General features: G+C 34.8%; 2 protein-coding genes across 3 annotated transcripts in view; one reads left to right on the forward strand and one right to left on the reverse strand.

Moving 5' to 3' along the window:
• Picot (putative inorganic phosphate cotransporter protein picot) overlaps window positions 1–14,103 on the forward strand; it is a 57,237-nt gene extending 43,134 nt beyond the window's left edge. For both annotated transcript variants that reach the window (XM_089702154.1, XM_089702153.1), the window contains exons 2-11: window positions 1,671–1,849; window positions 2,663–2,781; window positions 3,788–3,917; window positions 4,348–4,435; window positions 4,843–5,069; window positions 5,539–5,688; window positions 9,013–9,145; window positions 10,476–10,597; window positions 11,161–11,280; window positions 11,692–14,103. In XM_089702154.1, the coding sequence (XP_089558280.1) occupies window positions 1,671–1,849; window positions 2,663–2,781; window positions 3,788–3,917; window positions 4,348–4,435; window positions 4,843–5,069; window positions 5,539–5,688; window positions 9,013–9,145; window positions 10,476–10,597; window positions 11,161–11,280; window positions 11,692–11,895 (1,472 nt within the window). In that variant the 3' untranslated portion in view covers window positions 11,896–14,103. The remainder of the gene's footprint in view (window positions 1–1,670; window positions 1,850–2,662; window positions 2,782–3,787; window positions 3,918–4,347; window positions 4,436–4,842; window positions 5,070–5,538; window positions 5,689–9,012; window positions 9,146–10,475; window positions 10,598–11,160; window positions 11,281–11,691) is intronic.
• Window positions 14,104–14,802: 699 nt separating this feature from the next.
• On the reverse strand, window positions 14,803–22,574 carry Polr1A (RNA polymerase I subunit RpI1). The gene is made up of 3 exons (XM_089702112.1): window positions 22,463–22,574; window positions 16,153–20,313; window positions 14,803–15,689 (listed from the first exon to the last, which is right to left on the reverse strand). The coding sequence occupies exons 2-3, from the start codon at window positions 20,302–20,304 to the stop codon at window positions 14,862–14,864; spliced, it is 4,980 nt and encodes a 1,659-aa protein (XP_089558238.1). The 5' UTR covers window positions 20,305–20,313; window positions 22,463–22,574; the 3' UTR covers window positions 14,803–14,861.
• Between the last annotated feature and the right edge of the window lie 34 nt (window positions 22,575–22,608).

Here is a 22,608-nt window from a genome sequence, read left to right on the forward strand (position 1 = left end):
TAATAGTGTATTTATTTTTAGTTCATTTGAACTATATTACATAAATTGAATTGACAGCTACTTTAAGACTGTGATTCAATATTTGTAGCAACTTCTTAAACGGCTGTTTAAAAGTCAGTTAGAAAAGTGGTGTAATACCTTAAAAAAATCCAATCCATACTAATATTATAAATGCGAAAGTAACTCTGTCTGTCTGTCTGTTACTCAATCACGCCTAAACTACTGAACCAATTTGCATGAAATTTGGTATGGAGATATTTTGATACCCGAGAAAGGACATAGGCTACTTTTTATTGCGAAATATGTACCACGGGCGAAGTCGGGGCAGACCGCTAGTATCTATATAATATAATAAGTAACAATACATACATAAGAAACATAATAAGATTTTAACGTAACAAAAAAGTAGCCAATGTTCTTCGCCGCGGTTCCATCTATCGATATATAAAAACTTATCTAAATCTGATGAGTATTAATTGTATGTTTTTTTTATCGAACACAACAACATCTGCTAATGTAATTTCTATATAAAGCTAAATTATTCATAAGCTCATATCTTATCTATTAATATTATTGTCATAATTAATTATGAATCAATTAATCCTTTATTATAATCATGCTGATATGGCATAATTAAGTCGTATGTGGATTAACTTGAATTAATGTCGGAAAGAATAAACAAATAAAAAATAAAATCTCTTTGAAAATTTTCAATAAAGGTCAGTAGTTAAAATCTCAATGCCCATGAAAAGGAAACTCAATAAATATTTTATAAAATTTCACAACAAAATATTACCTATAAAGATTGAAAAATATTCGCTTATCTATTTTTCAGTGCTTATTTTTTTTATTTGTAAAAATTATTGCTTTAAATAATTCAAAGCTTGTAGTATAATGGAGAGAAATACCAAAACCTTATCTTTTTACGTTTTGTATTCGAGTGATTGAAGATTGAATCGAAATAATATGATGAATACTCCGATGCAATCTTACATTTCTTTTGTTTTATTTTTCAAATTGAAATGCCTTTCGCATCGCGTGAATCCTGTTATTTTTTGTTTGACTTAAGTAATTATAAGCTACGTTACAATTTAGAGTCAAATAATTATCAATTTATCAGGCTATTCAATATTTCGATTGAAGTTCTTAAGGTATTATGAAGGTAAATTTGTATAGTCCAGTTTTTTGCTGAGTGTTTTAGCTATGCATCAGTCGTAGTTTGGATATCACTTCAGTCTTCAGTGCCGTCCAAACACAATGATACTTTGTATCTTTTATCAACAATGACGATGCCAATATGCGACACGCACTTATTTCAAAGTATAATTTTTAGATTTATTATTTAACATTAACCTACTAATTGACATTATTCGATTTCTTCTATATTACTGGCAACATGAGCTTTTTCATATCTTATGGAATTTTTTAATACCCCATGACGTATCAAAAGATGTACAGGTTTAGGACACACACCAACAATAATGCTTTTAAAAACGGCTAAAACCATTTTTACGCCCCGCTTAATATTTTCCATAATTTGTTGACCTACATCTCGTTCACTCGACTAAACGAGTCGGGCAATTACCTAAGCGTATCTACAACTTTAGAAACATCTAAGTTAATAGGCCTAAGTGAATAAATATCCAGTTCAAAAAAGTTCCATCTTCCAGGTGGCCTGGGCACGCGGCACTGGGTGACGTTCATGCTGTTCCTCGGAATGGCCAACGCATACATCATGAGGACGAACATGTCCGTCGCGATCGTGGCGATGGTGAACCACACCGCGCTGCCTGTCGACAAGGAGGCTATGGACACTGAGTGCGGGGCTGTTGATGGTAATTCTACTAAGGTGGGTTATTCTAATGAGGGTAAAGGAGAAATAGGAATAGAGATCAATATTAATAAGGAGAACTGTTGGGTTAAGAAGGTTATAGAGGCTCTATGTAGAGCTATTCTTGATACTACAGTGTAAATTCAGGAGTGTAGCTCTATCAAAAGTCATTATAATGAACAATTTTGCTACTAATATGTGCCGAATTATGCTACATTGGTAGCTAACACGTGAATCTTTTTAGAGCGAGTAGAGTGACACTTGAAACTAGAGTGCCAATTCAGAAGGTGTCACTATACCGAATTAGCAACTAACATCAGCTATCGGGTTGTTACGATGTAAAAAACGGTCTGTTTTTAGAGCGACCTTGTAAACCAGTAATTAAGGTGTCTAAAGATATGTCAAAAATCATCCGAGCATTAATATTTCTTTATACGTGAAAGGATATCTTTTGATGAGCAACATTGTCATCACTTTGAGTATTTAAATTGAATTAGCAGGATAAATTATCACCTTTGACTTTTATCCTAGTAGTCTAAAAAACGTATCTTCCGCTTATATACTTTCCTTTTATATACTTTACCTTTTATATACTTTCCCATTTATTATTATGAATAGAAATAGAAATTTATTTACATATTTACATGCTTCATTACCAGGAAAATTCTCTTACGAATACAAATCTTCCTGCATGAGAGATACAATACAATAAAAGTTTCTTATCTTACAATTACAACTGAATTTAACACACAAAAGCGAATACAAATACGACATGTATCATTGTTTGCTTGTAACATAAAAATGTGTGTCTAACCTGGTTTTATTTTACAGGAGGTGTTAACACAAGATGGCCAATTTATTTGGAGTTCCACACTTCAAGGCTATATTCTTTCATCATTCTTCTATGGATATGTTATTACTCAGATTCCCTTCGGTATTCTGTCCAAAAGGTAAGTGCCTAGATTTTTCAACTTTACGTTTTATTTTAATAAGAGTAATTTATATACGAAAGTTTCTTTTTTTGTTATATTTATGTCTCAAGTCCTGAGAATTTAGATTATTTTCATGTATCAGATTTGGATAAAGTAATATATAATAGGATTTATTTAATAATAAATACTTGATCTAAATACATATATCTATTTAGTAATTAACTAGATAAAACTACAAGCAATATTAAATGATTGATTATAAACGTTATCACTTTGAAATCCTTATATTCCTATTTACTTAGATTAATTTTATTATGATTGATTGATGATACTCATAAAAACTCATCTGTTTATTCCGCGAATACACAATTTAATTTAAACACAGCTGAGGTTGTTAACGAAAAAGTGTAAGTAATAATTTCTAAATTTAGTTAGTGAAATAGCAGCCAAAAGTGCTAAAAACGTAACATCACGTGCATCGGTTATACTTAGATAATGTACTGGAAAAAAGTAGTTTGAAAATATTCACTTTGAAAGCTTTTGGCTGGTCAATTTATTGGGTATTTTCTATACAGAAATAAAAGTTTGCGTCAATGATGCAATGCGGATCATATAAAGCAGCAAGTGAAGCTTGGCTCGCTCTTTGAATTTACGAATAGTTTACGGGAATAGTTCGAGTTTTATTTTATTGGAAGTATTTTAAGTCTATCTATATTTTGTCTATTTCGGATAATACTACTATAAAATGCATGTACACCGGCCAACACCACCAGACACGGTAATAAAATGATTGCAGAGAACAAAAGTTGGCAGATTTCGCAATACGAAAACTGAAAAGAAGCTCCTCTACTTTCTATCCTCTGTCTGCTGTCTTCTTTTCTTCATTGCACTCTATAATACGTAAAGAAGATGGAACCGTTAAAACTGTCCACAAGGAAACTCTCCTATATTTCTACATGTTGCCTTCTGCCTATATCTTCCTTTCTTCGTGATTGTCTTCTTATACTTTCGTTTGTTGTCCCAGGTTCGGAGCCCGTCTGTTCCTCGGTGTGGGAATGTTGATCAACTCCGTTTTTGGTCTGCTGGTGCCGGTGGCGGCTGAAGCTGGCTACGGTTGGCTCATTCTGGTCAGATTCATCCAGGGTTTGGGAGAGGTTCGTATTCTATATATTTTTTTCTATAGTTTAAGGAGGTCGGAATCTTTTTCAAAACTATATATCCAATATATATAGTTTTTTGTTCCACATTTTAACTATCTTTGAAATGATAAATCAAAATAAATAGTCTAGACTGTTCGGAAGTTTTATTTAAGGTACTTTAATGTTTTTTTAACCGATTTATGATCAATTGGCGACCCTTACTGTCCGTGATTCAGATGGGGATACGATACCTTATAAATAACTGAAGTAATATTGGAAATAATATTTTGTAGCAAAAACTGTCTCAAACACAATAATAGCGATAGTTTGCGTCGTCTAATATTATTTATTGAGGTATCCACTTACATATGTTATATTATAGAATAGTAAATTGGAACATTTCATTAGTTTATTATTTTATTTACAAATATACTCTTGTACCCAGGGTCCCATAGTGCCGTGTTCACACGCGATGTTGGCAAAATGGATTCCGCCTAACGAAAGAAGTCGGATGGGGGCAGCTGTATATGCCGGTAAGCAAAGCCTTATTAATTAATGAAACATTTTTGCCAACCAATTACTATGTTGTTGATTGAAATCTTGTCCGATCATGGCTTTATTTCCAAGTTATCTTCTTGACTACTCATTTAAACCGATATTGGAAACAGTTTTTCAATAGCCGTTTTTATTTATTTATTTTATATTACTTTTAATTCAGCTGACAGATAATAGCGAGACCCATAAAATACCTTACAGACTAACATACATATAATAATTTATAACTAAAACTAAGATCGTAGACTTTCGAGAAGACTTATTCTCAGTTTTTCATTAATTCTACCTTTTCCAAGATCTCAATCAATACTGTTGCTTTTTTAAACTTATTCTTTAATTTCAGAATTATTTAAATATCGTTTAACCAAGTATTTCTTTTCCTCAGGTGCCCAATTCGGCACAGTAATCTCCATGCCGCTGTCCGGTCTTCTATCCGCGTACGGTTTCGCCGGGGGCTGGCCTTCGATCTTCTACGTGTTTGGGCTAATTGGCACAGTTTGGTGTATTGCCTTCCTGCTCTTTGTGTCTGAGGACCCGGAACAGTGTCCCGGTATCAAGGAGGCTGAGAAGAAGTATATTTTGAACTCGTTGTGGGGCGCTGCCGGTTCTAGTGTGAGTATTTAAATAATATATTTCGTTACTAGCATAACATATTCCTGCGGATGAATAAAATATTAGAATTTTGAATTTGAAGAAAGTGTTCTTGTAATAGTGAGTGGAATTCAATGCTATCTGTAGTTATTTCTTTGGAAATTATGACATCGATCTGGAAGAATTTAGAACAGGGAATTCTTTAAATTTCTAAAGGAAAGGAAAAAATCGCACTTATAGAAATTTCCATTGGAAAAGAAATATAAGGATATTTCGAGTTTTTTTAGTTATAGAACAGTGTATCAAAATACTTACCCACATTAGCCACTACACACACCACACACACTATTTGTACCAAAAAGTTACCCCCCTTTCTTAACTATACCCTGTATCAAAATACCCCCTTAAAGTACAAGACAAGACTTATACTATATTGTATCTTATCTATCGTATCGTAGTATATTACTATAATATTATCTATATTTTCCAGTCACCACCAATCCCCTGGAGCAAGATCCTCATGTCCATGCCATTCTGGGCCATCATGTTGGCCCACATGGGACAGAACTACGGGTACGAAACACTGATGACAGAACTGCCGACGTTCATGCGGCAAGTGCTGCACTTCTCTATTAAGGATGTGAGTATTTTTGGATAAATCTATAGTAATATTATAAAGCTTAAGTTTGTTTGATCGCGCTAATCTCAGGATCTACTGGACCGATTTGAAATATTTCGGTGTTAGATAGCCCATTTATCGAGGAAAGCTAAAGGCACAAAACTTTTAAACCTCAGACCAATAAAAAATTTAGAAAGAACTGTTGCAAAATATTATCTACGACTACAAAAGTTATTAAAGAACGGTGTTTTAGCATATATAGCAACACGTATATATCTGTCAACTGTGATATAGCTGCCTAAATCTCCCATCATACTTTTTCATCGGTCTGAGTTCAAAAAAAAGACGGGTTGCACTCCGGGAGTGCCGGCAGAAGTGAAAACTTGATTATTAACGTTGAGCATGTTTGATATCCATCCGTCTTACGATTTTTCGATCAGGTCACGTGTCCTGACGCGAGTTTAAGATTTTATACCCAACGCCGCTAAAGAAGCTAATATTTCACTTCAATTATATTTGGATTGTATGAAATTATTTTTTCACATTGTAAAAATACTGATAAGCAAAACCGTCCACCGCGGTGCACCGCTTTGATCGTTAAATTGTCAAATTAAATCACATTGTGGTTGACAAGCTCGTTCGCGCGCAAATTAGCCATTAATCACGCGGGCTGTCAAAAGGTCAAGTGGCGGGGTCAAGTAATTGTACGAATCAAGCGCGAATTATGAATCACGGCTGTGGTTATGAAATTCAGTTTTACAGATTATAATATAAATTGAATAAAATGGTTTAATAATAAATGGTTATAGAATTCATTTGAATTACAAAATTGTAATAAAATTGTACTTTTCAACTTATCACTAATGAGAGAACCTCTAAACTAAACTCTACAGTAATACAATTCGTAAAGCAAAATCGACCTAATTTTTTTAAATTCCATTTTTTGATTCCTTGAATACGTACCTAGTATATTATTATTAGTCTGTGCTTGAATATTAATAAAAAAAAAGAAAATTAAAAAAGGTTATTTTATAATCTTCCTTGAATCTTCCATACGGGGTCAAAGTCCAAAGACCTCAAATTAAACAAAAATGAGCTTTACATCGTTGTTATAAAGCGGAATTTAGCATTCCTTGTTCCTGTTTCTAATTTTAACCTAGACTCCCATTGACTGCGTCAAAGCTCACGTTGCCGACGTCGCGATGACGTCAGCAATAATAAATAATTACACATAATCGTTTGTTTGTGTGTTTTTTAATGATCAAGTGGATTTCTAGGTAAATTACGCAATGTAGCCTACATATTATTACCGTATTGGGTATACATAGTATCAATGTCGATACAACTAGCAGACGAATAAACTAATTTTTTTAGGCCGGTAAGATACCATACAATAATAATATAAAAGTACTTATACTTACTTCGACTTATCCATGAAGGATTTTATTATTCATATTTTTTTTAAACAAGTAAAAAATTATTTAATTATATTTAATTTTTTTGATGTGTAGGGGGGTCAGTGTGAAGCTATCACCAAGTTTGTGGGGTCGCCACCCTTGTCCCACGGCCGCCATCTGGAAAATAGCGGTTGAAATGGTTTTTACGATATATCTTTTAACTCTTCAATTCCCATGTCTAAGTTAATAGCAATTTTGCATTTCTCTTTTACTGAAATAGTTTAAATACATCTAGCGAAGACAAAAACAAAGAACAAAAAAAAAATACTACCCCCCATTTTTTTTTATGAGGGTGTCACCTACAGGTGACACTGGGCATTGTTTTAACTTAGGACTCTAAAGGACTAACGAGGTTTTTCTTTTTTTTGTTGGGAATAAAATATAAATTATTATGATAATATTTATTTATGAACAAGTAGAAAAAAAATACATTACTTATTTATTGTGGAACATATACCAACACTTTAGGAGTAAACCGATATTGCACTTGGCGCACATTTTTCTAGTGCGTTGGTGACAGTACCCGCATCTACGCTGTGAGCCATCAACTGCCGAGTGGTCGTCCGCAGTTCCAGCACTCCTCACTTCTGTGGGCACTCTCATTTGTACTGAGAATATATAGGCAGAATTACGGTTGCCACATTCCGCTGGAAATCTTAGTAGGTCCAGTTAGTTTCATCAGCCCTTTGATCAGCCATGCATTTTGGCAAGCTGCTTCTATGCCAAAACACGTTTTTTATCCACAAATCCAATGCGATCTACTTTTATGATATGATCCAATCCGTGTTAGTTGGATACAATGGTGACGATGCTGTTGTCATGCCACATGGCGGCAATAATTTCATCAGAAGCTTTGTAAGGTCTTTTTTCTTCGGTATTTCGACTTCATCTTCGTCATGTAGGTACACAATTTTCTCCAGAGACGAAAGGGTTACTTTGACATTCTACTTGTGTTCAAAGCATGCGACTAGAAAAATGAAAAATACTAGCGTCATTTTCGTCTCCACTATCTTCGTCAGTCACCACACCATCATCAGGAGGAAGTAAAATAATATCGCCTGGGTCTTCTCCGGCGTGCAACTCCTAGGCAATCTAATCTAACGTCAACCTGTAATACGTAAACAAGTTCTAAAACAATATCACCACATAGCAATAAGACAAAATATAAACAACAGTCTTGTTATTACTTACAATGAATTCGGAATAATAAAGTTATTATAATGCCCAGTGTCACCTCCAGGTGACACGGCATATTTTCAGTGCTGTAGTGAAGATGCTATTAGTTATTTTTATCATAAAATATATTTATATTATAGATAATACATTCATTTACTATATGTAATAAGAAAAAAAACAATACTTACTGTCGGGACATTTTTATATCACTTTACACTTCAAGGAATCACACAAACTCTGACTACCTCAAATACGCGCGAAACAACTAAACAGATTTGATATATAGCATATAGTTAGCTTTGCCAGAAAAAAAACATGGATATTTCAACTAATAAGCTTTGATACAAACATGGTAGAATTCAAAAATAAATTGTCATGTGGTAGAAAAAAAATATTAAACTACTGTCACCTACAGGTGACACTGGGAATTGACGGGTTAAACTATTTATCTGATAATAAAACAATTACACATCAAAAAAATAAAATTGCATCCTCTAAAAAACACAAGGTTTGGCTAAAAAAATGTAACATTTCAATGGACTAATAGACATTCACAATAAAAGTAACTATGCTAGTAATTAGAAAAGAAGAAGTTTAAATAAAAAAAATCAACAAACTTTATAAAACTTTTAATATCCGTCATGATTAACATCTATATTTTTCATTTCAACTCATGCATTCACAATTAATTTATAATTATCATTTATTTCAGAACGGTTTCGTCTCAGCGCTCCCATACCTCTGCATGTGGTTGTTCTCAATGTTCATCTCCGTTGTCGCCGACTGGATGCTGTCCAGTGGTAGATTCAACCATACACAAGTCAGGAAGATTATCAACAGTATTGGTGAGTGCAAAACTGCGGGAAATATAGTTTAGTAACCCTTTTTAGAAAATGCCCTTGATAATAATATTATGTCAAAAAATAAGACCCGTTCTGGCCCTTTTTAAAACGAAAAGCCCTCGACATTATGTCAAATACCTGTGCAAATACCTATCAATTTGCATTCCCTACTTTAAGCTAATCGATTTGAATTTACTCCTTCAAGTTTTGTTGTGACTTGTGACAAAAATTGTGTATATAAAATTTGACAATTACAGTCTGAGTAGGATAAAAATAAATAATTTGGAAAATCCAAAAGTGCACGCCTCATAATTTTTTTTTAATAAATATATTTATTAATTATTATTTTTGTTTATTTAATAACAATTAAACCACATCGAATCAGACCCTGAAAAATGAAAGGGTTCTATTCCTGAGCATACTCAAGCGTAAGAGAAAAAAAAAGACTCGATTAGTAAAGTATTTCGGTCGCTATCGTGTTAACAAGAAAAAGGATCCGCACATACAGACACACGGACGTCCAAGACAGAACTTTTTTAAACTGTTTTTTAACTAGTTTAAATAACAAAAATGACATCAAAAATATCATGAACGTTAAAAATAGTGTTTTTTCTTAATATGTGTGTGTATGTATTATCTTACAAGTGCAATGTATGATACATAAAGACATTTTAAGTTTGAAAAATCAGATGTTTTGCGCGAAGTGACAGTAGTACCCACCTCAACGCTTCGCTTATGAGGCGTGCAATAGGGTACAATTTATCTTTTAATATTAGTATAAACTTTTTACCAAGTAATGTAACTAAAGTATAAAACTATACTCCTCAGAAACGGCTGTATCGCTTCTTTATTTTATACGACAGAATCAAGTCAGCTAGTATTTGAAGTGAAACTTCTTTATCGGGGTTGGAAATAATTTAGTGTAACATTTTTTCGTTACGCGTGACATTTTTCCGTTACGCGCCATCTTCTTATCCCACGCGTGATTCGACGTATTTCTGTAAAGTTGCATAATATAGTAAATTATTTTTTGAAAAATAAGGTCATAAAGAAGTTTCACTTCTTACGTGTGTACACTAGTACACGCACATTTTTTGAAGTGAAACTTCTTTATCTATATATAATAGGGTTGGACAAAAAATTTAGTGTAACATTTTTGCGTTACGCTGTCTGTTCGTTACGCCGTACGCGTGACATTTTTGCGTTACGCCGTACGCGTGACATTTTTGCGTTACGCCATACTCGTGACATTTTTAAGGTCATAAAGAAGTTTCGCTTCTTACGTGTGTACACTAGTACACGCACATTTTTTTACAATTAAATCCCTTTCCAGGCGAATACGGTCCAGCCATAGGTCTATTCATAGCGGCTAACACTGGCTGTGATCCCGCGGCAACCGTCGCCATACTCGCTGTAGGTGTTGGTCTCAACGGTGGTATTTACTCCGGTTTTAAGGTAAGACTAGGTTTAATTATATTTAATAACACAGGCCCCGGAATCACAGACACAATAGAAAATCTATTGTGTCGTGGACCGATCGGGCCGCTCGGGGATCAATGGGTTAATTATATTTAAAATGTTATAAGAATGTTCTTGCTTGTAAGCTAGGTCTTTATAAAGTTAATTCTAAGATAGATTCTAATTGTTTTCGACTGAAGTAGGCAGTAAACATAAAACAGACATATAGTGAAGTTTCAGTAGTGTAGTAGTTTTTTGCCCTTTCGGTATAGAATCTTGAAAAAATTGTGTCCGATATCTTTAATATTTTGTCATAAACTGTAACAATGATGCAGCTTTTAAATTATGTTATAATATAGGAACATTGAAATTGTATTTATAATTAACTAGCGGTCCGCCCCGGCTTCGCCCGTGATACCTACATGTTTAAACTATCCTATCTCTCAAGTTGGATCGAACTGCACATGGTGTGCGAATTTTATTATAATCGGTTAAGTGGTTTAGGAGTCCATTGAGGACAAACATTGTGACACGAGATTTATATACTAAGTACTTTCCAGGTGAACCACTTGGACATTTCACCACGTTTCGCTGGAATCCTGATGGCATTCACCAACTGCCTCGCCAACTTGACCGGTCTACTGGCTCCTATCGTGGCTGGATATATTATCGAAGGAAAGGTGAGGAAAAATCATTTATTATTACTAAAGTATGAAAAACAAATCTGATTAAAAGAGCTATGTAGCTATGTAGTAAATTGTAATTAGGTAAAATGTATATCAAAATTAATCTCATGGATAGATTTATTTTTAAAGCTATAAAATACATTAACACTATTTCCTTCCTTTAAATTACTAATTAAAGCAACTAAGCAAAACTATTCTATAGATAAGCAAAACCAAGAAGCTTATATCTAATACACTGGAGATTTCAGTATGAACATTAACTTGTAACAAGAAAATATGACCTTGAATGACGCCTGTATGTTTTTTATCCCTTTCACACCTAACTAACTACCTAGGTGTGAAAGGGATAAAAAAAGCATAAAAAAAGCTTCTATAGCAAAACTAATCTACGATTATTTCTTCCAGCCAACACAAGCACAATGGAGGAAAGTATTCTACATCGCGGGCGGAGTCTATATATTCTGTGCGACGTTCTACAATCTGTTCGGTTCAGGAAGGCGGCAGGACTGGGACAACCCCGCCGAAGACGAAGCGATCGCTAAAAAAGCCGCAGATAAAAAAGCAATGAAGAGGGCCAAAAACGAGAACACAGCGGAGACCGCGCAATAGATTAAAAAAGCTCGGCGGACATGACAGACAACAAAAAAAAATTGACACATAACAGCTGTCAAAAAATCGGAGGGAAATTTTTCTTTTTTTTTTGGAAGTTGAATTTTTTCTTTGTGTGGTTTCGAAATTTAAAAAATATTTTCATGATTGTCACGTTCGCCTTAGCTGATAGTGATACGAGTTGCAAAGTTTTAGAGCTTTTAGGTGAGACTGTTAGCTAATTATTTTCTTTTCTACTTCTCTTTCTTTCGAGTGTAACGTTTTCTACGATAGTGCTCTCTCGTTCCATCGTATCAAAATACTACGGTAGAATGAGAGAACATGCTTTTTCTGTACTCTAAATTTCATTTTTTTTAGCTGTTATGCTAACATTTAAATTAAAAGTATTAGCTACTGTTTCAATACTTCAGAAAAATGAGACGTTACATTTGTCTTTGCATACAGTCTATACCTGGTCAATGTGTTTTGTTCACAAAATGCATGAAAGACGCACATCATTGGGGCTGTGATATCTTGAGTAGTTCTTTGGACTCGTATCATGATTATTTATTAAATTAATTAAGTATTTATATGTAAAAGTATTATAACGCTTGAGTGTGTAGACGAATGCGAGGTATGTGTTAATAAAAATGAACTTTTTCTACTATGGTAACTTTGTAATCAAAGCTTTAGGCCACTATTATATATCATAGTGAATTTATCGATGACGACGTACTATTGAATAAAAATTAAAAACCATTTTAATATACCTACAATGGTTCTATAAATTTAACACCTTATTATGATTTATAATATGAGCCTAAAAGTTCATTTATAATTAACACAATAATTTGTTAAGTAAGTGACAATGGGTCCAACTGTTATAATGTTACCGTCCAAGCCAGTGACTTTTCACAATCCTTGCACTAATCAAATTAAATATCAAAATGAAATGTTATTCGGACTATAAATTAACAGTGTGGATTTTGATAAAATATGCAGTTACTCGAATACAATAATTTTGAGCAACACGAGTTTAAAAAAAAAAACGATTTTTTAAGATTGTTATCATATTATATTTTATATGAAGTCATTTAAAGTATGTACTGCACAAATGTTTGGCGCAATGACCATTAATTCTTAAAAGTATCACTTCGTGTTGCTCCACGCCACACTAACCATAGACTAAAAATTTGAAATTTCGAATTACGAACTCTATAGTCTGTGCTCTTGAGTTAGTGCCAAACGGTAATTACCTATTATTTGAATTTATTTTAAATGTTTAGTATTCCCTATAAGCAAATGTTAATGCGTTTGTTATGCAGATAATATAAGATGTAAATTATTTATCGTTTTAGATTTATTTTACGCATACCGTGCTCGGAGCTGATGTGATCATATTATTTTTATAGTCGAGCCAATTTAATTGGCAACATTTGACGTCTATCAATTTTATCTTCGAAGAGAGGTAACCTGCTTAAAAACATCGATTAAAGTGAATTAATCGATACTGACTTGAAACATTTGTCAATCGAACTTGAAACACATTTATTATTTTATTAATTTTTAGAGTAACGTCTCTGGTATTTAAAAAGAAAAAAAGTTCATTGACACAAAATGGTAGCGACGTCAGTTCTTTAATTCAGAAATTGTTTATTATGTTTAGAATGGTTTATCAGTAATATGAAATCTTAAAATTACTTGTATCGGTCATTATTATTATAAATATGTAATCGTATTTGAAAAAAGTTAAGCAAATGTGCAGTTCTAACAAAACGAAATATCATGTTATTCTATGTCGTCGTTACTAGGCTTAGATCATTACTTAATGATCTAAGTTACTAGATAGGTTACATTCTTGAATTTTGTTGAACTGTCAAATGTTGCCTATTAAACTATAGTGTACCTATTTAAGCTGAGTTTAGCTTATGATATGCTAAATTACCATAGACAAATTTTATATTCATTTTAGGACTTTGTCATAGACATTATAAATTAATAATATATATCGGGTGATATTATTCTAAAATAGAGCTTTGTACCAATTTATAGTATTAAATATCTTCTGAAATTTGCCAATGACAGATAATTAAAGTGCCTCGTAATAATATTGTCGTCCAAAACTATTTAAACTAGCCGTGTTAAACATGGCACAACAATTCTGTATAATTCATGTAACTTTTTAAATGCTTTTAAATTTTTCAAGAAAATAAACGAGGTTTTTAAGTATGCTGACTTTTTATTTATTAATTTAATGCAGAAATCCTATGAATTATTTAAACATAATATTCACTTCCCTGCTGGCTTAATTGTCCCTTTATAAAATATCTTAGCCATTCTCGGATCAACCTGCCCCCCTAGTCAAGTGGCTTTCTGTTAGCGTAGCGTTCAAGAATAGACTACGAATGTATGAAATTGACGTAAGCTGTAGATAAACGTATCTGAAGAGTTAGAGCTAGCGCGCACGAGCAATTTTGTCTCCGCAACTATTTTGTCTCTCCACCCATGGGCTAGTATGAAAGTGCGCGCACGTAGCGACGCAACTCCCCATACAAATTGATGGGAGAGACAAAATAGTTGCGGAGACAAAGTTGCTCGTGCGCGCTCGCTCTTAAAGACACAAAAAAAATCTGTAAAATCGGTGCATGAGTTGAATGACAAACACACAGAAGAAAACTCGGCCAAATAAATGAATCAATTAAAATTGGCGGCTTCCTATTTATCTCTCTCACATAATTTCAGTCTATACTCAAACGTGTGGCGAAAAGCAATATGACAGCTGAGCGACGCCATTAATTTCAATCCTATTTACAGTCTATAATAAGTTAATATAAATAAACATTTAATACATAAAAGTGGAATGATTCATCAGCAGCCCAGTAGATAAATGTTGTGTTGGGAGATGGTAAGGGATAAATAAAATGCAAATTCTAAGCCAAATATTTATTTTAAACATAAAATATACATAGTTAAATGTACATGAATTACTAATTAATAACTTTACTATAATGCTGTAAACTAAACGCTCCCGTACCAACGCGACACGGTTGTCCGATCATAAGGCAACTTGACGCAGACCGAAGGTTATCAGTTTTAGCATTAAGAACGGCTTCCTTCAAAAATATCAGAGACGATTCAAAGGACATTTGCTGCAATGGTGAAGAAGATGCCTCCATACCCTTACGACTCATGGGCTCATACACTCCATTATAGGTCATGTAATCCGCGACCAAAGACAAATGCCTCGGGTCGACTGCAATACCGTACACATTGAACACGTTTTGAATTTCCTTTATTATCACTTTATTAGCCGCTTCGATGCCGTACGTTCTAGCAATCGCGTGAATATCGTTACTGTATAGCTTATTCAAATTTAGCATGTCATTATATTTGAACATTTGAACGATGTTTATTCCTTCTGTTTTTAGGTATAGTACTCCCTTTTCTTTGTTGGTGATAGCACGTTTTATATGCTTGATTTCATAAATGACGGATTTCATGGCTGCTTCTCGTAATGCTTGAGAGAGATCGACTTTAAGGAAGCTAATTGGGAATAGAACTGTTAGTTCACACCATTTAAAGGACTTGGTATCAAAGATGTAGTTTGTAGCATCATTGAAACGTTCAACGACGTCTGCCATGGACTTATTGTGAGCAGCTGATACTTTCTCCGACTTTTCATCTTCTTCTTCTTCAATATCCTTGACGCTTTGTTCTTCATTTTCGATTTCTACTTCATCATCAGACTTTTCTTCTTCCTCAGATTCGGGATCATCGTACTCCTGCTCATCTGCTTGTTTTTTGCGGATTTTCACCTGAAATCAGAAAGAAACGTGATTTTATTTTCTTAGAAGCATGTTTTATGAATTAAACGAAAACGAACATTGATAATAAAACGAATATTAGCATTAAATTTTTGGATAAGATTCTGTTTTTAACGTGATCTAGGTTTAGTTGAAGATGATATTGAGATTTTTTATTTTGATCCATTATTTATTAGAAAAAAATAATATATTTTATGAATAACCACATTTAATTATTAATTTATTTGAAATTAGGAATCCCTACTTAATATTATAAATGCGAAAGTAACTCTGTCTGTCTGTCTGTTACGCTTTCCTGCTTAAACCTCTCAACCGATTTTAATGAAATTTGGCACAGACAATCTTTAGACCCTGAGAAAGAACATAGGCTACCTTTTATTGCGAAAAAGGGGATGAAGATATTAAACACGGGCGAAGCCGGGGCGGACCGCTAGTATAAAATAAATAAACTTACATCAGTATTGTCGTCATCATCGTTAGGTCCCTCTTCGTCCGAGCTATCGACTGGGTCTCGTCCAGCCGCTTTATCCGGCTTTTCTTCGAAACCTTCATCATCTTCATTATCACTGTCAGCAGAACCTCTCTTTTTCTTTTCCTTTTCAGTCGACCACAAAACACCACAAGTGGCTTTAGCTTGCTTACGAATATGCGTAAACATTTCCGAGAAGAATTTATTCTGCATATGCTTTATTATCTGTGCCGGTTTTATTACATACTGCGTTTTGAATTGAGAGTGCGGTAGGAATACGAAACGCATCGTTGTCTTCAACTGTCTATTCGGTTTGGTTACGATTTCACACTCCACGTTAATTTTTTCTAGTACGTCCGCTACAGTAACTCGATTCATTTTCCTTCGTAATTTTTCCGCTTTACGGGTTAGGTCAGAAATGTTATCAAGGAACGGTATATCCATATTTGGTGTTTTAAGGTTTGCTGATGCAGTCATGAGAATTTCTCTTAGACGTGGTATACCGAGGGTGACGTTCATGTCACCTCTACCGGCAAAGTGGAAGGTATTCAGTGTCATCTGAGTTGACGGTTCTCCTATAGACTGTGCTGCTAGCAACCCTACAGGTTCTCCGGGAGCTGCCATAGATGCTAAATATTTAGCATTCATTACTTCCTTGAATTTTAGATTCTCGGTGGTTTCTCTAAATATGTTCTGATCACGATTCTTTAGATAACTTTGAATAATGTCGTCAAGTTGTTCAGTAATAACACCAAACTTATATTCAGGGGACATTTTACTGGGAATTGGGTCTGGGCATTTCTTTCTTGTATATTCAGCTCTTTCTTCTTCGTCCAACGATCTCCACATTTTTTCAAGCTCCCAATAATATGGATCACGAGTCTCATCTGTGGGTTTTTCGTCAAGTGTGATGTTTTTCCTTGCAATTGCACAGAATTTAGCAAATCCATTGCTCCTTTCTTTCACAAATGGACTGCCATACTTTTTCTTCCATTTCTTCAACGACTTTGTCGCTTTCGCTATTGCCTGGTCTTCTTCCTCCTTAAGTTTTTTGATAGTAGATTTACTAATGACTGCATTAACATTCATATCTAGGAATGGAAATTGGTCTTTTTTAATATATTGACATTTGAGTACATCTAGTCCATCTTCGCCATAAGCAAATTGAATGACGCTGCCATCAGCATCGCGAACTGTATGATCATACGCGACACTAAGACCTTCGAGATGTTTGATTAGACACCTTTGTAAATAACCAGAACGACTTGTTTTAACGGCTGTATCAATCAGACCTTCACGACCAGCCATACAATGGAAGAAGAACTCTTGTGGTTGAATTCCTGTCATAAAGCGACCGTCTATAAAACCACCAGCTCTGGGTGTTATGTCGTATGGAGGAAAACTAGGCAAGGACCTGCCAGACATCATCAGTGGAGGTCTTTTGCCTTCCAATTCAATTTGTCCCAACAAACATGAAATCTGCATAGTGTTGACTGTAGATCCTTTAGCACCAGATTGTACCATCAATTGTAGATTGTTGTATGGGAATTTCTCTAATAATCCTTCAGTTAAACAGACGGTGTTTATATTATTTGTGTAGGAATCGAGTACATTTTTGTATTGCCTATCTAAATTCGCCCTGAACTTCGGATCTTTGTTCATCATATCACCAATGGTATCTTTAATTTTACTTTCGTCAGTATCTGCGGGTAATTCTGTCGCTTTAACAGCTGCGAGTTTACCGACCTGTCTCACTAGACGTACGATTTCTTCCCTCTTTTTGTCTGCTTCTGGTACGACAAGAATATCTTTGACGCCGAGAGTGAATCCGACCCATTGAAGGTAGAACGTGAAAACCTTCGAAAACGAACTTAAAAGAGCACTTGAGCTATCTCCACCATACAACTCGTACATACAATGCACGAGACCATAAGGTGTAGCACCATAGTGAGTTTTGTCCAATACACCACTCAAAAGTTCTCCTTTTCTTATTATAACTTCTGCTTCCGACATTTCATTAGGGTTGGTAAATTGTTCACCCCCAGCTTTCCAAGATCTAACTTTTGTTTTTTGCCAAGCTTTAGCACTGATTTTAGCTTTTCCTATCAATGACAAATATGGTTTGCCTTTTGGGATATTATTTATAATGATTGTAGAAAGAACTTGCTTACCGGACCAGAGCGTGACTGGTTTTAATATTGTAGGTGGTAGTAGTTTTATTTCTCCTTTATGATTTGCTAGAGCTTGAAAAACAAGTTGTTGATAGTCTGATTTATTGAAGAATGCCCCTCGCAATGACATTCTTACACCTGAAATGACATGATCTTGAATTAGACCACTCAATGGTGTTCCGTCCTTTGGCACTAAATATTGATGACGAACTGACATAATGTTATAAGCTTCACTTCTAGCAATCTCGTTTTGTGGGAAATGTGCATTCATTTCATCACCATCAAAATCGGCATTGTATGATTTGCAGTTGGCATAATGTAATCTTATAGTTTTCTCTCCTTTAAGGATTCTAGCTCTGTGTGCCATCATACTAGGCTTGTGAAGAGAAGGCTGTCGATTCAATATTAAAACATCACCATTTATTAAATGTCTGTGAACAATCTTTAGACCAGTTTTCTTATACTCTTCAGGAGTGAGTAATCTTTTTGCCAGACTTTTTCTTTTCTCTATGGAGTCAGGTGGAATTCTTATTATTCGTCCATTCTTAATTTCTAACTTCTCAGCGCCAGGGTGAACATTTGGGCCATTAATTACCATTTTTCTTAACTCATCAACATTCCATTCTGTAACAGGTACAGGGTAGGTTAGTTTTGTAGCAAAAACATCTGGCATTCCTATTTCATCTATATCCACATTGGGATCTGGTGTGATGACAGATCGAGCAGCAAAATTTACTCTCTTTCCCATCATGTGCATTCTTATAATACCTTGTTTCTTTTCTATGATTTGCTTTAGACCATAAGAACTGGCTTTCGGACCACTACTGCTAAGCAGATTTTGAGCATTCAATTGTAATTCTTGCCACAGTGTATGCAATTTCTCAGCTGGAGACTCCCCCAATGTACCTTCATAAGATTTCCTTGGTTCTGCATCAAGTTTATCTATGGTTTTCTGAGGATCTTGGCTTTTTAACACTTGTAGAACAACTCTAGCTGTATAGGACTTTCCAAGAATACTTTTGTAGACATTATTATGGGGGTGTTCAACTAATTCACCCTGCACTATATTACAAGGCCGAACATTGGGTGGTAAGACGGGCAATACTTGCATAAAGAATATATCTGTAGCAGGTTTAAGGTTGGCATGTTTTAATATTGGAAGACAGTACTTCAGAATATCTTCGTCATTCTCAGCAATAGCACTACAGTTTTGTTTCAATTCATCTGGCATTAATATTTTTAGCCTTTTCGATCCAGTATCAGCTGTTGTATTGTACATAATTTTATTATCTGTTGTTGTGACTTTTATTAACTTACTTCTACAGAATATGCATGTCTTGGCCGTATTCATAGCTTTGAAATAAAAATTTATAATCTTAGTTCTCAATTTATCTGTGTTCTTGTTTTGGAAAGTCTGTGTTACACCATCTGCTTTCTTTAATAACTTTTGATATTTTCGAATAGTTTTGTGCGGTTTATCTCGACTACTCGGCTGGCCTTTTTCTTTTGTATCAATAACAAGGTTCTCTAAATCCAAAGCAGCAGTCACATAGCCTGCGTCTATTAAATCCAGTTGTAACTTTAATATAAACTTTATTTTGTCATCCATTTGAATTTTATGGCATTTTAAGCAGGAAACCCGGAACAATGTGTATATATTTTTTATATAGAGCGGATTTACAACACACAGAGGTAGTTCTATGTATCCAAAATGACCGGGACAGTGTAACATTAGGTTATTGCAAGTAGCACAAAAGTCATTTCGGTCTCTTATCGGGCCCATAGCCGGGTCGTACAATCCTCCAGGCGTCGGGTAGCCCAAAGTATCAAAAGTCGTCATATTGGTTATTTTTACAACGCTCAATTTCCTGATGTCTTCATCCGTGAATGTTAGAAACTGGACAGATTCCGGATCAACGGACGTCAGCCCTTTCAAGGCTGACGAAAAATTTGTTTCAATGTCCATCTTTGCAACCTAATAACAAATAATAATAAATTATAACTACCGAACTAACTAGTAGACAAACACTAGATAGGAGAAATTATGTAATTATGGGGAAAAAGGGAAAGAAAAATTATAGTTTAATATTATTATTTTTAATAAATTTGGATAAAACATACACAAAAGGACTAAAGGTTAGTGAAAGGAGAATATTCATGTTGGTAGGACGGGGGATAGTAGGAGGAAAGAGGAGTTTTTAGGACAGTTGAAGAAAATGTGTTCCAAATTTCCCTCATCTATTCCGCACTCACACAAAGAGTTATCCCTTACCCTAATTTTTGCTAAATGGGTGGGAGTACAAGCATGGCCTAATCGCAGGCGGCTAATACAAGATGTGACGTTTTTACTGATGTCCTTGTATTTGAAAAACCAAGGTTTAACAGGGATGTCATTCTGAATGTTTGAGTAGAACTTTCCCTTCTGGAATCTTGTAGAAGCCCAAGACTTTTCCCAGGCGAACATTAATTTGGACTTAGCGAGGAGAGAAAGGTCATGCGAGTAAACAAGATCATGAGACTCGCACGAAATGCGCATAGCAGATTTAGCACCCCAGTCAGCTGACTCATTTCCCGGAATTCCACTATGTCCAGGGATCCATGCAAGAGTTATTTCAATACCTTTAAGTTTACACTCCCAAAGAGATTTCCTGATCTGTAGGATAACAGGGTATTTTGTTTTTATACGGAATTGATTTGAGAGAATGCACTGCAAACAACTTTTAGAATCTGAAAATATTATAGCTTTATTGATATTGTGACTTAACGCATATGTAACCGCTTCGAGTAGGGCCAAGGCCTTACCGACAAAAGTTGATGTAATAGGGGGACATTTGCGACACAACATGATTGCAAATTCAGGATCCACACAGCTATACCAACATTCTCTTTATCCGAAATCTTGGAGGCATCAGTGTAAATATGCGTCCAACCTTCCCAATTCCGATCCACAATAGCCTGGAAGGAATGGTAAGCATCTGGAGACTTTTTTTGGATGTTACAAAATGTAATGTTAGGACGGTAGATCAGTGATTCAAAGGGATTGGAAAAGAGGGGGTTAGTGGGAGATTGATATAGTTCATAAGGTATTGAAATTATATTTATAAAGGAGATTAAAAGGGGGTATGCTGAGTTATTACCATTGACCAATTGGAGTAAAAAAAATAATTTATTTATAAGGGGATGGGAGGAAAATTGGGTGAGCTTACTCATGAACCTGTCACATAGGAATTGTCTTCTAAGAGATAACGGAGGCTCCCCGCATTCAATCTGTAAAGCATTAATAGCCGTAGACTTCATAGCGCCAAGAACAATCCTCAGAGACTTACTTTGAATCTTGTCCCAACACTGAATACCATGTTTATTCATCGGTTCCAAAAGGAAGGAAGCATAGTCAAAATGACTACGAACTATGGCGTTATAGAGTAGTTTTTGAGAGAAGGGGTGAGCACCCCATCTAACGCCCGATAAAGCCCGTAAGACGTTAACTCCTTTCTCGCATTTTGGTGATATATAATTAGAGTGAGTTATGCCAGTCATTCTAGAGTCCAAATAAACACCTAAAAATTTAACATTGCCTTTAATAGGAAAATTTTGATTGTCATAAAAAAGTGATAGGTTGGGAATAATTCTTTTACAGGTAAAAATTATGGCTGAACTTTTAGAAACTGAAAGAGATAAACCATGCTGCAATAACCACTCGTGTAAAAAATAAAAAGCACTGTTAAAATTAGTCTCAATTTCAGAGGTAGAATCAGAACAAATATAGAGAGCAATGTCGTCAGCATATTGGAGAATTTGGCAATAACTGTTAACTGCTAATTCTAAGTCATGAGTGTATAAACTGTATAACAAAGGGCTTAAAACAGAACATTGCGGGAGGCCCCTCCAGACAAGTCTAGGGGGAGACAAGGAGTTATCTGACCTAACACAAATTGATCTGCCCATAAATAGGTTACATATGAACCGAACCATCTTCTCAGGGATGCTCAGCTGAAGCAATTTTTGCCTGAGTACCGGAAGCATGACATTATCATAAGCAGATTCAATGTCTAGGAAGACTCCGGCAAGGAAAGGATCAGGGGGGTCCGGAGGATCCGGATGATTATTCATGTTGAATTACTTACCACTAACACAAAACACAAACACCGTCACCAAAAATAAAATCTTAGCTTGCTCTGAGATATATATGCATCAACCCCAAGACGGCAAGACCACATGTACATTGTACCACAGATTCTATACATTATTCCTCTATGCACAGATTACAGAC

The sequence above is a fragment of the Colias philodice genome, chromosome 13 (assembly GCF_061535455.1).
Source record: "Colias philodice isolate Cphi_HAF_F1 chromosome 13, ilColPhil1 Martin Lab GWU primary, whole genome shotgun sequence".
In the NCBI taxonomy this organism is placed as follows: domain Eukaryota; kingdom Metazoa; phylum Arthropoda; class Insecta; order Lepidoptera; family Pieridae; genus Colias; species Colias philodice.